At 42.1% G+C, this 17,213-nt stretch overlaps 1 protein-coding gene across 2 annotated transcripts in view; it reads right to left on the bottom strand.

Moving 5' to 3' along the window:
* Positions 1-3,669: 3,669 nt before the first annotated feature.
* The window catches only part of FEN1 (flap structure-specific endonuclease 1), a 47,109-nt gene continuing 33,565 nt past the window's right edge, over positions 3,670-17,213 (bottom strand). For both annotated transcript variants that reach the window (XM_068128956.2, XM_068128957.2), the window contains 8 exons: positions 13,360-13,423; positions 13,097-13,206; positions 12,797-12,933; positions 12,237-12,303; positions 11,531-11,662; positions 9,185-9,336; positions 4,963-5,080; positions 3,670-4,016 (listed from right to left, as the gene is read on the bottom strand). In XM_068128956.2, the coding sequence (XP_067985057.1) occupies positions 3,936-4,016; positions 4,963-5,080; positions 9,185-9,336; positions 11,531-11,662; positions 12,237-12,303; positions 12,797-12,933; positions 13,097-13,206; positions 13,360-13,423 (861 nt within the window). In that variant the 3' untranslated portion in view covers positions 3,670-3,935. The remainder of the gene's footprint in view (positions 4,017-4,962; positions 5,081-9,184; positions 9,337-11,530; positions 11,663-12,236; positions 12,304-12,796; positions 12,934-13,096; positions 13,207-13,359; positions 13,424-17,213) is intronic.

The following is a 17,213-nucleotide window of genomic DNA, read 5'->3' on the forward strand; positions in this document are numbered from 1 at the left end:
TGGGTGAGGCACAGTGAGGTGTTAATTGAGGAGGGGGAAGAGCGAGGCAGAAGGTTGGGGGAGATGAAGGTGAAAGTTGGAAGGGGGAAGAAGCAGGGAGGATGCTTTGAGGAGGAGGGGTGAGAGGGGAGTCTAGGAGGGGAGGAGCGAGGGAGAGTCTCGGAGGGGAGGGGTGTGGGGGGAGTTTAGGAGGGAGGGGAGGGAAGGGGCAAGGGGGGAGATTTGAAAGGGATGGGTGATGGGGAGGATTTGGTGGGGAGGGGTGAGATTGGATTTTGAAAAGTGTACGATTCATGGGAAACGAACATTTTTTGCAAAATGAGTTTGAGACCTTCGAGTCAAAAATACATTTGAGGACACTGGAGGAGGGGTGGAGTTCTGGATAGTTTAGGGAATGTAGAAAGGAGGAACTGTAAGAGATGGTATTATATATATTTTTTGGAATGAATAGATTTGGTGAGCAAGACAAAAGCATCCTTTTGTAGGAAAAGAAGAAAAGGGTGTTATAAACTTATAATATATGAGAAAAAGATTATATCTTTTTCTTTATATCTATATGAGATTCTATATGAGAGAAATCTATAGAAATCTATATATATCTCATATAGATCATATCTATATGAGAGAAAAGAAAAGGAAAAGAAAAGAAAAAGAAAAGAAAAAGAAAAAGAAAAAGAAAAAGATATTTGGAAAGTAAAAAGGGAATTTATTGATTTGGAAGATATTTCCAAAGGTTTAGTGAAGTGTTACAATATGACAGTTGGCAAGGAAAATTATTGGATGAAAATTAGATCTGTTTATAAAATGAATTTGTTGACCCTTTGAAGTAAATTGTTCGAATTTTTGTTTAACTAGCATTTTAAGTTCAAATTGGAAATAGTTTGGTGGAGGCTTGGTTGAAACCCTTGGTTACAGTGTGTTGGAACAAATTGATAAATCATAGGATGCTAATGAGAATAGAAACAAATATGGACCCAAGATAGAAAGACGTTTATGATGACATAAACGCAGAGATAGAAAGATTGAATCAAGTAATGTTGCAAATAAGTACAACAGTAGAGTTAAGATAATGGCATAACGAAAATGTTATGAATTGTGTCAGTTTTACAAGATCAGTGAACTCGTATCACCACAAGTTACACACCATGAAAATTAAAGTGATGTCGGGTATCACTTGAAGATCACATACTAGTAGTAAACACTATAGAATTAATTACTCATGTTTAAAGAAAGAAAAAAAAAGTGGGGAGAAACTATGATAATTAATACATTATGCATAGTTTGCTTGTTTGCAAAATTTGATGGGAATTCGATATTCCTGTTTGTGATTTTAATCATATGTACTCATTATTAATGCATTTATTTTCTTTGAGTAGTGTTAAAAAACTGCTTGAGTTTAATTTTTCAAATTATATTAACCTGAAAGCAACTGTAAATGCTATTCTTAGTCTAGTAGTAAAAAATACATACCTGATTTGGATATTATTCGTGTGAAGCATATAAATGAATATAACTTTTTGAATGTTTTAAGGAAAACAGCAAATTGTTAAATGTGAAGCTGTTATAAGATATACATGATTAGTCAAAACATGGTAATTTCATGTCAAGATGTACCCTATCTGATTCAGTGTGTGTGGAAAGCAGATAAAGATGTGGCTGAGTAAAGGATAAGACCAGATCACATCTCAGATGGAGTGATAACGGCATTGGGAAGAAGTTCGAGAAAGAAAATTTGTGGCTAAAAATGAAGCTAATCTTGGCATACACCCTCCTTCTCAAAGAATGATGAAGGCGTTCTCCTTTGCAAGATTGGAGACAGATGCTTACCTTCACCAAGGAAAATTTATGTGACCATTTGCCTGGATCACACTGCAACATATGGAAGAAAGGCGATCACTTGCTTCTGTTTGAATGCCTCGAACATTCATCACGTCAGCAATTGCGGGATGACGACATCTTACCTGCAACTTCTACTGGATGTGGTGACTTGTGTCATTGCTCCACCAACTTCGGGGAACCAGCGCGGAGCTGTAATTGGACGGCTGTGCTTCTTCCTCTACAACGGCTATGCACGATTCTGCTGGTTGCTCCTGGTATGGACCATGGATAACTTGAACACCATGGTCCTAACATCGTTGTGGATGCATCTGGCATCTCTGTTCCACATCTTGCTGGTCAACCATCACATCAACACTTGCTGCCCACTCATGATGAGTGAGGAGGCAAGTCAACTACAATTGGACGAAGGCCTTGTTCAAATCAACTATGGCTCACAGCAAGAGTGGCAAGGATACTACATGCAGAGCAGGGTCAGTTTATGACTCCGCCCAGCTATCACAACAGCGGAAACCCTATGCGGAATAGTGTAGGTGCTATGAAGACATCAGAAGAAAATGTTTCATACTTGAATTTCAAACACAAGTGATCAGCCTCTTCTTTTCAAACAGAAAGTCGACATTTGTTTTGATGCAAAACGTATTGCCAAATGTTGCAGATGTTTTATTATTTTGAAAATGGTAAATTAAAATTGTTGTGGTGAAGTTTTGTTTGCAGAGGTATTTGTGATGCAAATGAAATGAACTGAATTATCAACATGGAAAGAGTCAACGAACAAAGAAATGTTTTATGATCAGATTCTTCCAGGATGATGGTTTATGCCTTAGGTATTGAAAATTGGATTACCAAATTTGTAATTTGAGTATTTTGCAATTGATGTTTACATTAATTGTTTAATATAAACAAAAATAAAATAAAAAGGGACTGTGGAATTGTAAAGGACATGTAGAGGCGAGTTATTGCCAACCGTTAAAATTGTATTAAAGACAGAATGTGCTTTCAAAGTTTGCAACCTGAGCAACGCAGTGAAAATGGAACCAGGACGATAAGCGGCCATCTGTAAGACAACCTTTGCCCTATAATGGAAAGGCTTAGGGCAGAATGTTGACTCAGCCCGGGTTTTGAATGCATTCGTCAACTAGAGAGATTTAACAGGTCAAAGGAGATTGACCTATCGCGGTTAGAACAATGGTTTCTTTTTCGGCTGTATGTGATAGTTATCTATGGTATACTTCTCAGTCGCTTCATGATGGAACCCAGATGGGCTTTGGCACCAAAAAGACTGATCTGACCAAGGTTTGTGTCGACTTCGAAATTCCAACTGAAGAAGATCAAAGCAGCCAGGGTCTATTTAAGAGGACGCTCCAAGGCTGCAAAGAGAGAATACTTCTTCAACCGAACGACACGTCGTATCCTGTCTGTATTTTGTGTAAAGTCCTCTCCGCAATATCGGAATAAATCTCGATCTGAACTGAGCGAGTCTGAGTCCCTTTGAGTCTGAACCTCGTCTTGAGAAATCTCTTTTTAAGAGTTCCCTAACAGTCAGTCATGCTCCAAGATCTCTCCTTATAGCATCCACATGTTATAAATGGAAAAGGTTGAAATCAGCCAAAGATACAATGCAGTTGGACAGAAAACTTGTGCAAATCAGCATCACAATATTTACATGTCACAGTACATTTCCCCAGGTTTGACCATTAACCTCAATTACTTTAAATACTTTATGCAATTTGAATCAAGTTCAAGTTTTCCCTGACACTTCCTGGCACAACACTTTCCTACTTACATAAATAAATAAATAAATAAATTTTAAAAAAGAGAGGCTTGTCAAGGTTTATTTGCTTTTGCAAATGCAGAAAAGCAATTGTTATTCACATTTATTGCATATAATAAGATACAGTACATAACATGGCAACCTCAGAGTTGGAAACCAACTGTTAAAACCTTCAAATATCACTCTATGATCCCCGAAACCCTCATCCAGTTTCTGTACATTACTGTCCAAATAGTTTACAAAACAAAATCTGCATCAAAACCAAACCTCACAGATGGTGTGCATTTAATTGATCCCGGCGCCGTCACCATTCTCATCTTTCTCATCATTTTGACCTTTTGAACTTCCCACCTGCGGCTTGGCTCGTTTTTGCCTTTTTCTTGGCAGATCCTTTTGCCGCGGGTTCCTTGTAAGCAACATGTTACAAATCAACCAATGTCATCAAGCACAGCATGAAATGCACGTTTTCTTTATAAATAAACTTGTTTGGGAAATTAAACAAAAATAAATAAATATTTCAAATCCTCTTAATAATAAAGTCCATGACCAAAACTACTTTACATCGGAGGTATAGGGATGAAAAAGGATGACATTGAAGGAAATGATTTTTGACAAACCATCGTTTGGGGTAATAAAGAGCCAACACATCCTCTCACAGCAATAACCAACAACACTGCCTATGCAGAAGAGCAATTGGGGAAAAAACACCCAGTGATAAAGTGACAAGTGAGACGTCTCCCGAGCAAACAAACCCAGGACTGTCATGAAGCCTCTTAATAACTAAAAGTCGAATCCACTGTTCCCTTTTCTTGCATAGATCTGTACTGCATCTCATCTATCTTGACAATCTCCCTTAGCCTTGGATCTGCAATCCTCTTCAGTATCTTCATAACATGCTCCAGCAATTTAATCCTTCTGTAATTCCCACAGTGTATAAAGGTCATGCAAGATGTGCTGTGAAAAAATAATGAAAGCAAAACTGGTACGGTCTTCAGATTCCAGAGTAATTTCCCCACAATTGTTTTTAAAATCTCTCCTGATTTTAATGAATGGCTACGGACAGCCTCATCAATGTGTGTGCTGTCCCTTGGATGGATGTTGAGCTCGGTGACCCATCTGCCAGCATTAGTTGGTGGACATTAAAGACCTTACGGTCTGTGTCCTTTGCGAAGTTCAGACGAGTTATCGCCAGCACCATGAACAAATTACAAATTCCTGTCCTGAGTTCCTGAGCCGGAGTGGTGACCCGACCAGGACTGTAACTTATGGTACATGATGATGATGATTATTACACTGCCATTTCAAAATGTCGAGCTACAAAAACGTGTACCGTAGATGCTGAATTCACCAACCTTCCTCTTTATAGATGTGATCGAACCAGTTACTTTGAAAAAGTCATCCATGCGAACCTGCGTGTTGCCTTGTTTGCATTTGGCCAGTTTTTTGCAGCCATTCCTGATCCTCTCCTCACTGCAAAGCACACCAAGCACACCAAGTCAAAAAAAATTGGAAAGCAATGCTTTAAAGAGAGCACAAATTGAACTTTACAAATACAATTAAGATGTATCGAATTACAATTCAAGCAAAGAGCGATACAATTCATTCATTTATTTCGGATGCAGCCTGTAGTTGCTGGTTGTATTATCGCTGGGAGCGCAGCTGTGCCACTAATGCAGCCTTCCTCCCCCTCCTCCCCTCAAAGGTTGGAGCAAGAATTTAGAATTTTTTCAGGGTGCCGGCGATAGCTCACCTACTCTTCACGGATACAATATCATGGAAGTGATACAATTAATACCTGGTAACAGATATGGGAGAAGTGAAAAAAGGCACAAGTTGAGAGAAGAGGAGTGTAGGCAGAGGAAATGTACAGTGGGGGAGTCATGGCAACACATCCATGGAATTCATATTGTTTTCAGACTATGCTGGTGATCAAAGTGGTGATGAAAGTTTTCTTGACCACAATTTAAATTTGGAAACAAAAAAAGAAAATTCAAATCAATAATAAAAACACTACAAATTGTCCAGAACTAAACTTCCCATAACCACTCATTGTGCCTTCACATCTCCTTTCTCCCTCAAAAATAAATCTATAATACTAAAAGGCAATGTGTGTGTGTGTCCGTTAGTTAGTCAGTCAGTGTGTCTCCTCCAAACCTCCAAAATCATGAAGCCGAGAGGCCCTAAACATTGCATGCATACTAAGGGTACTCCAAAGTAGTGCATGAATGAAAGCTGGGTGTTTGGGTAAATATAAACACCCCTTTTGAATATAATTAACCGGCTCTTAAATTGTAACAAAATTAGGCTTTATCCTTTGTCAGCCAGATATCCCTCACAAAAATGCCTTGCCTTAGAACAGGCCGCACCAGTTTCTGAGTGATTAAAAAAAAAAAAAACCACCTTTAGAGGCCATTTTTCCCCGCAAGCGGGGGTTGGCCTTTTTCGGGAACTGTGGTTGTTGTTGTTTTTCGGTCCCCTTTTTGAAGCAATGTTTTACGGCCGGATGCCCTTCCTGACGCCAACCCTTTTTGCCGCCTTTAACGACAAGCAGGGAATTACCAGTGAACTGGTCCTCAATTAGCCGACCTCGGAAGGATGACAGGCTGAGTCAACCCCCCTGGCGTTAATTCAGCGATTGACCGGGATTCGAACCCAGGATCCTAGGATCCTAAGCCGGCACCCTAGCCGCTAGCCCAACACCAGGGAATTAAGGTGAGTGATTAATGGTTCGAAATGTATTCTTTCACTTTGCTTACTCACATCATCGACTGTTTGATCTTCATAACTACGAATCACTGTATACATCACTATTGTAGGTGCTATTAGGAGCTTAGAGCGCTTTTATGCTTTATATGATGCAATTTTCCATGATGGCCTCTCATGGGCTAATTAAAATATATAATCGAAATCTGCCGTCTCTCTCATTTGAGGATTGGAGCTGGTGGCATAAATAACCTGTGAAATCTGGAGTGAAATCTGCTAAATTTTAAGAAATCAGTGATTATTATAACTAAGTGTGCATGTGTATTTTTTTAAGAAAGGCTGTCATCCCTCCTGCTCTGTTGTTTTAAATCATACCTATATACTCTTCTTGGACATACAATACTTGTGATTTTTATTTGAAGTCTTTAATTTAAAAAATACTGTCCTTTTGATGGTGTTTTTTATGTATACTGTATGCTGTCAAGGTGTTCAGAGGTGTGTTCCATTACCAAGCAGCTAGCACTTGCCAAGACAGCCGTTCCTTATCAACAGTTTTTAATGGAGTGCTTGCCACTTGGCAAGCGCTCTACAAGAAACCTGGTAACTGAACACACCGCAGATTAATTACGTGGTGATGAGGATAAATATTGTTACGTTTGTGGGGGTAGATGGAGGAATCCCATAGTAAAGATAGGATCGTAGTTATAGCATGGGCCGTGGACGCGTAGGAGACATCTCGATGTATTTAAGTAGGGAGACTGTAGCTTAAGATTGTTTATGTGTCTTCACACGAGGGGTGAAGCTATGATAATTAATTAGGGATTACGGTTAGTTTTCCCCAGTGCATGAAATTCCCTCTGTGATCTTTCCCTTACATTTTACATATACAACAAGGCTGGCCATGCAAAACCTCCATTAAACCACCACAACCGCCGACAAAACCCAAACATATTAACACTCACGCCAAGCAAAGCCAGCAGGCCACGCCCCGAAGTTCATGATTGGGCGAGAAGACCGTGGGGGTGATCTGCTAGAGCTTGGCCATTGGTCGGGGTGACATCAGAGCAGAAAAGCTTTGAGAGGGAGTGAGAGGAAGAAGTGAGAGGCGTCGCTCTCGGATGGCTCGATTGGTTCTTGCTCGGTGTGTGCGTTTGTTAGGAGACTTTTGAAGCTTTTGGAGCTGGTGGAACATTTGCAATCAATCTTGAGGAGGAGGTGTTGATGACTGTGGTGTTCTTCGGGGAAGCTGGGGGCTGCAGTTGCTTGCTGGCCAGGAATTGAGAGGAGGACGTTTTCGGCCGCTTCAAGGCTCGGTGCACTCGCGTCATTGACCGGCGCCATTTTCGGGCGCTTCGACACGTGGCCCCTTTCGTCGGCCGTCGTCTCCTTGCACTGCAGACCTCACCAAAGTGCTCATTGGGACCAGATAAGTGCACTATAAAAAGGGAACATTTATTTTATTTTATTTTATATTTCCCCTTGTCTGTATTTGAGTCCGTTTGTGGAGTTACCTCACAAAGGAATTCGTTTTTAACCATAACTTTTATTTCCTGATTACCATTAAATCATTATTTGTTGAATTTACTGTCGTGTCTGTTCGTTGTGGGTTCCGGATTAAACCCGTGTGTTTCGTCAGGTCAACGCTTTGTTTCCTTCACCTCACGCGCCACAAACTAACCGCCATTTTTGGGCAGCCGCCTCAGGAGTAAAGACCGTCCTGGCTATTTGTCCGAGGCTGGTCTTCACGAGCTACGGACAGGACAATATCTGTACCATGACTTAATGATGACGAAATGTGGGTTGGTAGGAATCAAAAGTGGTTTTTATTTTAATTATTTATTTTCCCCCACACATGGTTTAAAATGCTTTATTCACTGTCAGTGACTAGGAGGAGGGAGAGGCAGGGAAGGGAGTCTGGAGGAAGGGTGGGGTGAGAGGAGAATAGAGGATGGAGGGGAAGGGGTAGGGTGAGGATGGAGGGGAAGGGTTGGGTGGAAATATGGAGGGCGAGTAGATGGGAGGAGGTAGGGGAAGGGGTAGGAGTCCAGAGGGACAGGGTGGAAGGAGGCAGGGGCTAGGGTGGTATATGAGTCTGGAGGGAAGAAGATGGGGAAGAGGTAAAGTGGGAGGAGGAAGGGGTTAGGGTGGGATGAGGGAGGGGTTAGAATGGGATGAGGGAGGGGTTAGTGTGGGATGAGAGAGAGGAAGGGGTGGTGTGGGAGTCCAGCCAGAGTGGGTGAGAGGGGGAGAGGATGGGGTGGGATAAGGCAGGTGCTTATCAGGGATTCAGGCCTTATCAAATTGCTTTTCTCCACTCATTTGCACTTAACACATGCATGTGTGCACACGTGACAGCAAAAACAAACAGACTCAAAGCGAATGTAACATAGCCTTGGTCTTCAAACATACTAAAGTTTTATTTATTTTTATTTCCGTATTCAGATCCAGATCTGGATCTTCACCAAAATAGAATCAATATGTCCTTGTCACACACCCAACATGTTCCCCAAATTTCGTCCAAATCAGTCTCTAACTTTTTTTAATATACTGCTCACAGACAGATAGAGCTGAAACCATAGCCTCCGTCCACCTCCGGTGGTGGAGGTAATAAACAAAGACACACTGGCTTTTAAAATCGTTGGTAGGTATTGTAACCTATTCTACTCTCAGAAAATTGTAACTCTGTGGTCAAACCTGAGCATTTACATACAATGCTCTGCACTGGCATAAAAGAGTGAAACCTGAAATAGAGTGACATGGAAACTGCAAAACCTCATCAATGAAAAAAAGCAGACATTGGTTGTGGAAGCAAGAGACCAACCAGTCAGCACAAGTTTTTATTGGTTGGCTAAACTTCGAGGTCAAACTTACCTGAATTGCTTCTCATGCACAAGGAAGGCAACAAGACCCTCCTCGTCAGGCTCAACCCACTGAAGCTCCACATCGGCGGCAGGCACCACGCTGGGTTCGAGAAAGAGCTGACGGGCCTCACGATACAGCCATCCTTCAGGTACTGTGTACTTCTGCTTAAATAATATGGGGAGAAGAAGAAGAAGAATTATTACTCTCAACTTGGCCTTCTTGTGCATTTAAGACAAGGTTACATCACTAACATAATGAAATAACATTTAACATTTTTGTTATTGAGCATTTAATGAGGTAAATACATGTCTTTATTACCTCCGCCACCAAAGGTGGATGGAGGTTATGTTTTCATCCCTGTCTGTCCATTTGTAAACAAAATATCTCAAAACGATGTGGACGGATTCGGATGAGATTTGGCAGAGATGTAGCGTATGTGACAAGGACGAAATGATTCGATTTTGGTGAAGATCCGGATTCGGATCCGGCTAGTAGAATTTTTTAAGTGATTTCACCATTAGGAGATCGGGCCAAAAACGATACATACAGTAGCAGGATATCTCAAAAAGTTGTGGACGGATTTGGAAGAAACTTGGTGGACCGGTTGGATGTCTGACAAGGACGATTTGATTCGATTTTGGCAAAGATCTGCATATGGATTCGGACATGTGAATAATTAAAATTTTTAGGTTATTCTTCATCATTGGGCTATAGGGCCAAAAACGATACATAGCAGGATATCTCAAAAAGTTATGGATGGATTTGAACAAAACTTGTTGGACAGGTTTTGTGTGGGACAAGGAAGAATCGATTCAATATTGGTGAAGATCTGGATCCAGTTAGAAGAATTTTTAAAGTGATTCTTCCCCATTGAGTGATATAACCAACCAGGCGGAGGTATGCTCTCTACTCAGTGCCGTTCTAGTTTTATAAATGTGCAGTTCGATACAAACCCCAAGCTCTCACTATTCACTCACCGGTTCCAAATCAACAGCCTTACTGTTCAGGGAGTTGATGAAAGGAACAATAAGGATTACAGGCAACACCTTATCTACTATGGAACAGTAGTCTATGGAAGTGTCAGAAATATGGACAGAGTAAGTAACAACTATAAAATGCAATTTGACGTGAATGCATCAATGGTTATGCCTCCGCTGACGTAAGATGTTAACCCACTGTTACATTCTTCTCAATTAAAGGTCACAGGACATCGATCTCAATTGAAGGCACTTGCTCTTCCATAAGCCTCACTCGTTAAAAAAAAGAAGGCCATATGACAGAGAGCACAAGAAAGAAAAGAGCTGAGTAGAGTACAGACAACATCAAAAGTTTCAAACTTGAGTTATGATCTGCAAAATGATTTTCAAAGGGCACATGACCTTTGACCTGTTGAAATCAAAATTGATTCAATTCAGTTCGTCTATTATAGTCCATAATTGAGCCAAGTTTGGTTGAAATCCCTTTCGTAATTCCCAAGTTGTTCCTCCTCACTCATTTTCCTTCATGGTCCCTCCATCCTTCCTCCTTCCTCTCTCCTCCTCCTCCTCCTCCTCCTCCTCCTTGTTTAACCCCCTCCATTCCCCTCATAAAAATCAACTATTGGAATTTCTGAAACAAGCTACAGACCGAGTTTAAGGCAATACAAGGTAAAACAACATGCCTTGCAAGTTGTAACCATCTTCCAGAGACAGAACAGTTTCTGAAATTCAGTTCTATTGAACCACCTTATAGAGACAGTTCTTCCTCACTCTTCCCTCCAGGGCTTCAAGCAGACCGTTTACGGCCATCTCATGTTAAAGTCTTTATTATGACCATTAACCCTTCCTAATCTAACCCTCTTACTTGCTGGTTTCAGTGTTTCCTCCTACTCATCCTCTTCCTCCTCCTCCGACCACCCTCCTTCGTTCTTTCCTTTCCTGTTTGTTTATCAACTTGCCAACTGTGTGCAAATGTTGCCACACGACCCCACTGTCCATTTCATCTCGCTCCTCCAGGAGCCTCACTCTTGTAAAGAAAAACTCGAACAGCACTTTGACGTCATGACGTCAACCGATATGCCTCCGCCCACATTATGACATCATTATACATACTTGTACCAAGTTTGATTCAAATCCCATCAGCTGTTCTTAACATGGTAATGAAATCCTATAACAGACGGACGGACAGCCGGACAACCGAAAACATAATGCCTCTAACGACTTCATCGGCGGAGGCATAAAAATAGAAAGGCTGCATGGTTAACACAAATACGGCTTTGTAAAACAAAAGGGTGCAATGCGCAACAAATTTTGGAAAAAGACAAAAAAAAGAAGTACATTTAGCCCGAGAATGTCAAAGACGTCATCATATACATACACTTTTGTCAACATGTTTGACGATTTCTTCGATTGACTTGTGTTGACGGACTAGTTCAATGGCCCTCTTGGGGCCAATACCTCTGATGGACTCACAGTAATCACAGCCAAGTAGAATGCACAGGTCCACAAACTATTGAGAGTGGGGGAAGAAATAAAAAGATCCACAACGTGAGTAGTAGACGGATTAATGTTTTATAAAGGCAGAGGGGAATGAGCAGAAATAATCTAACTGGTTTGATTTTTAGGCTTTTTTGGTGATTAACATTAGCTAGTGGATGTTAAAGCACTTTCATAAAACCAGGCACACAAGGGCAGACCCTGCGTGACAGTATTCTGGCCAAATGTGCAGGAGATTCATCATACACCAGCAGCACAGCTGAGCCTCAGTAATGGCATAACACAACAACAACAACAACAACAACAGGCATGTTAAGGCCATTTTCCCTGCTAGAGCGGGGGTTAGCCTTGCGGTCCCCATGACAATCTTCTCCAAATTGTCATGGTCCTATTTTTGAGGCAATGTTTTCATGGCCGGATGCCCTTCCTGACGCCAACCCTTTGAGTCGCCTCTTACGACACGCAGGGATACGGTGTACCTATTCTAAACCGGGGTACACACCGGTAGTAATGGTATAACCATTGGGCCAAATGCTTCATGAAATTCCACTCCAATAAACATTTGCTAGACAAACTTGCACACTTACCTGTTCATGAGTAAGATTTAATTCCTGCAAAATCTTTGAGAAGTGGAACTCCTGAATGGGAAGTTTCCTTCAGAAAAACAAAACAAAAACAAACAGATTAGCCAATCACAAAGCAATTCATGTCACGTGTCATAGCGTACGAAATTCCCACAACCCAGGTACCCTCAATGCCATTTGGAGGATGTGGATAAGCATATAGGTGTGACAGGAAACATCTGTTGAAGAAGACAAAGCAGAGGAGGGTGACTGAAAAAGGTGGCATTGGGTTTGAGCAATGAGAACACCATTGCCTCAATTCTATGAGCAGAGCTTGACCACAAATCGATCTGGGTTCACAGAAAATCGGCATCGATAGTTTCCCCGAGTCGAGTGACAAGACTCCAGCTTCCAAATTGGGTTGGTTAAAGGGTCTGTATCAGGGCCAGAGTTTTCATCCTGGGTTGAACGATACGTGCAAACGAGGCATCGGTCCAATTAAAGTGCATAGTGCATAGCTTTACGGAGGAAAAATAGATGGCATGCGCAAACAGATAGCATTATGGCCAGAGAGGACTCCTTACTTAGCTTCACTTGCAGTTAAATGGCGAAGCAGGATGGATGTTCCAAATGTCAAACTGTCCATGTCCTCAGTTGCAGTAGCATACACCTTACCCTGTTTGACCAGGGCTGCGCAGCTCGCTTCTGCCTCACATGGTGCCTGCAAGACCCAAACAAACAGCCCAGATGTTGACTCAATATTACTGATTCTGCTGCTTTTGGATTATCGAATGGCTTCTGCCTCTACTATACTATACTATTGAATGGCTTCTTCTACTACTATACCAGCATACAGCAGTGATGGATGCATGTTCAGTGCTTACATCTACGTAAGGGATTCCCATGAGAGCGAGAAGGTGCTTGCACTCTTTGTTGTGTTGGCTTGTCACCTTCACCAGCCTTTTGTTGAATTTCTCCACATTCGCCATTTCCCCTGCACGTGAAGAACCCACAATATGGCATTCCAAAGGAAAAATCAATCTTAATTCTCCTGAGATCATTTATTTGCAGCTCAAACCTCTCAAAATAAGGGACAGGGCAATCGGTTGTGCAAACAACTCCATGCTTTTGATCATTTCAAACATACCAGCTTCCTGGGCCTGGGCCAATTGTTTTTCAGCCTCAGCACGTCGCTCAGCGCGCTTAGCCAACTGCATGGAGAACAGACAAAAAAAAAGAAGAAATACAATCAGTCTTAAGTCACACACAATGAAGTCCAAAAGTATCGAACTGTTTAGAACAGTCTTTTCCTTTCTTTTTTTACAACCTGATCACTCTAACAAATCTATCAATAAAACAACAACAATCTGATACCAAAACATCCTTTAGTTCACACTGTAGAATAAAGTACCCTCCAAATGCATCCTTCAGTTCAACTCTACTGAAAACTTTTATGTACAGTGTACACCACAACGCAGGATGCTTTTACGGTAGTACATTATATATATATATATATATATATATATATATATATATACAGTGCATTCCGCAAGTATTTAGACCCCTTCACTTTTTACACATTTTGTTATGTTGCAGCCTAATGCTGAAATCGTATAAATTCATTTTTTCCCTCATCAATCTGCACTCCATACCCCATAATGACACAGAGAAAACAGGATTTCAGAAAGTTTTGCAAATTTATTAAAAAGAAAAAACTGAAATATCACATTTACATAAGTATTCATACCCTTTGCTATGACACTTGAAATTTAGCTCAGGTGCCTCCCATTTCTCTTGATCATCTGAGATGTTTCTACACCTTGATTGGAGTCCACCTGTGGTAAATTCAATTGATTGGACATGATTTGGAAAGGCACACACCTGTCTATATAAGGTCTCACAGCTGACAATGCATATCAGAGCAAAAACCAAGCCATGAGGTCGAAGGAACTGCCTGCAGAGCTCAGAGACAGGATTGTGTCGAGGCACAGATCTGGGGAAGCCTACTAAAAAAAACTCTGCTGCATTGAAGGTTCCCAAGAGCACAGTGGCCTCCATAATTCTTAAATGGAAGAAGTTTGGAACAACCAGGACTCTTCCTAGAGCTGGCCGCCCGGCCAAACTGAGCAATCGGGGGAGAAGGGCCTTGGTAAGAGAGGTGACCAAGAACCCGATGGTCACTCTGGCTGAGCTCCAGAGATCCTGTGTGGAGATGGGAGAATCTTCCAGAAGGACAACCATCACTGCAACACTCCACCGATCTGGGCTTTATGGCAGAGTGGCCAGACGGAAGCCTCTCCTCAGTGAAAGACACATGAAAGCCCACAGAATCTTGCTTCTCACAGTCTGAGAGTCTTTAGGTGCTTTTTTTTCTTTTCTTACAAACTCCAAGCGGGCTTTCATGTGTGTTTTTGCATGAATGATTTTTGCATGAGTGTGTGTTTTTGTATGTTGAGTGGTGTATGTTGTAAGGGTAGTTGGTTGGTGTGTGTGTGTGTGTGTGTGTGTGTGTGTGTGTGTGTGTGTGTGTGTGTGTGTGTGTGTGTGTGTGTGTGTGTGTGTGTGTGTGAATTATCTGGTGTGTTTTGTTGGTGAGTGGTGAAGGGTATAAAGGTGGGTGTTTGAGTGTTCCACCATGTTTACTTGTTTGGTGCTGTGGATTCTGGAAGTGGAGGCGATTTTTGTTGTTGTAGTCTGTGTTCGCACTGGCTGGGGGTGGGGGTATGTACGCATCCAGATGTAGTTGCTGCATTTGGAAGTGTATGTGCCCCTGCTGGCCCACCTTAGCTGACCGTATCAAGGTTGAAGGGCCGAAACGTGATGATGCTGAGGACCTCGACTGAGGACCCAGTCAGTGAGGCACACTTGTGACCAGGTGTGTTTTGAACATATTGTTATGGTTTTTAGAACCTTCACTAGTAAATTTTAGTAAATGCCTCCCTTATAAATGTTCCCCTGTAAATATCCCCATCAATTGGCTTGTTAAAGATCGCACCCAAGTTAGTCCATATACAACACGTAGCGAACCATAGGACCTCTCCGTAGTTATTTCATTATTATGTGTTTCAGTTAAGGATCTGTTCCCAATAGTTGAATCTGCGTTGCATTAATCAAATAAGATAGGCCCCAGTACTTCGTTTGCCAGCAGCGTTCGCTGCTCCTTGCCTTGATGCGGTTGTTGGCCCCAAACCGCCATTAGCCATGCGGTCAAGCCGAGGAAGGAGGGGGCGGAGCCGCCAGAACAAGGTGTGGCAAGTCGACTCGTCATCGGAGGTGGAGTCAGCAAGCCCTTACCGACCAACCAGGGTTGGCGAGGTACCATCGCGGACGTGGCTCTATGAAGCGCGCATTGATTCCAACACGAGCAATAAAAGCAGCTGCAAGGGACTGCTTCAAGAGAGAGACGTGATCCGGCAGATGAGGGAGGTACCAGGCGAGCATACTACTGGATCGTGAGGCAGCCGAGTGGGTCTGTGACGGCGACAACAATACAGTAGTCAATTGACATTGTCCGACCGGGTGTGAAACCGAATACGTGAAGCTGCCGCTGACTGTTCGCTTCCAGCCGGAGCGTGGACCTGGAGCAGACCTCCTCGCTGTGCCTTTGGACCAGACCTTCCAGCCCTGCTGTCCCACACGGACCCGTATCCTTCGTCCAGTCATTCCTGCCTGCTATTCCCCTTTCGTGTAAGTCTGTTTGTCTATCCTGGGCGTTGGTAACATAAGACTGCTTAAGGCTGGCCTGCGTCTTCTTCTTCTTCTTCTGTATATTACTTTCGTTTCCTATTCTTCTTTGGTTTTGTACATAATTAATAAATTACACCTGTTCCTTCTTATTCTTTGGTTTCATTCTCCCCCGATCGCTTTAGTCCTTTCTTTCGATTGAGTACCTGCGGCACGATTTGGCCAATGCTTTATAATCGGGTTTAGTCTCTTGATAACGGCCCGAGTCGCAGCTCGCTTCGCTCGGCACAATCCAATCACGCTGCGGCCCGGGTGGGAGTATTTCCTCGCTTACGGCCGGTGGTAGTACTTAGGTATTAAGACAAATTGGGCTTACAACCCTACTTACCATCGACCGGAAATGACGTCATACCCCCAGGACCGGTCGGACGGCCAGCTTAACAGGACAAGGGGATTAACCCCCCCCTTGCTAATGGGAGTGCCGTCCCCCGGATCCATAAATATATGTAAATATATATGTAAATATATATATATATATATGTAAATATGTATATATATATATATATATATATATATATATATATATATATATATATATATATATATATATTGTATACTGTATATACTGTATGTATCCTTATACATTGAAGTGTAAAATACACATTGGCCATACGGAAGCCGAACAGTTCAATCTTGGTTTCATCAGACCACAGAATCTTGTTTCTCACAGTCTGAGAGTCCTTTAGGTGCTTTTTTGCAAACTCCAAGCTGGCTTTCATGTGTCTTTCACCGAGGAGAGGCTTCCGTATGGCCACTCTGCCATAAATCACAGATCGGTGGAGTGTTGCAGTGATGGTTGTCCTTCTGGAAGTTTCTCCCCCGATTGCTCAGTTTGGAAGAGTCAAGTTTCAAAAAGAGTTTCAAGAAAAGTTTCAAGAAGTCAAATTTCAAGTGTCATAGCAAAGGGTATGAATACTTATGTCAATGTGACATTTCAGTTTTTTCTTTTTAATAAATTTGCAAAACTGTCTGAAATCCTGTTTTCTCTTGGTCATTATGGGGTATTGAGTAGATTGATGAGGGAAAAAATGAATTTAAACGATTTCAGCATAAGGCTGCTGTTGTATTCGGTGAACACCGGATCAGCTGCAACATAACAAAATGTGAAAAAGGTGAAGGGGTCTGAATACTTTCTGAATGCACTGTATATATACGAGCTTGGCTCGGCTCGCTACGCTCGCCTCACCACGAGTCGTTACTGAGAAACGGGCTTGTTTTAGCTGAGGATAATGACTGTACCTGAGTTGCTGTGTTGTC

The sequence above is a fragment of the Myxine glutinosa genome, chromosome 9, assembly GCF_964187855.1.
Source record: "Myxine glutinosa chromosome 9, kmMyxGlut1.1, whole genome shotgun sequence".
NCBI lineage: Eukaryota > Metazoa > Chordata > Myxini > Myxiniformes > Myxinidae > Myxine > Myxine glutinosa.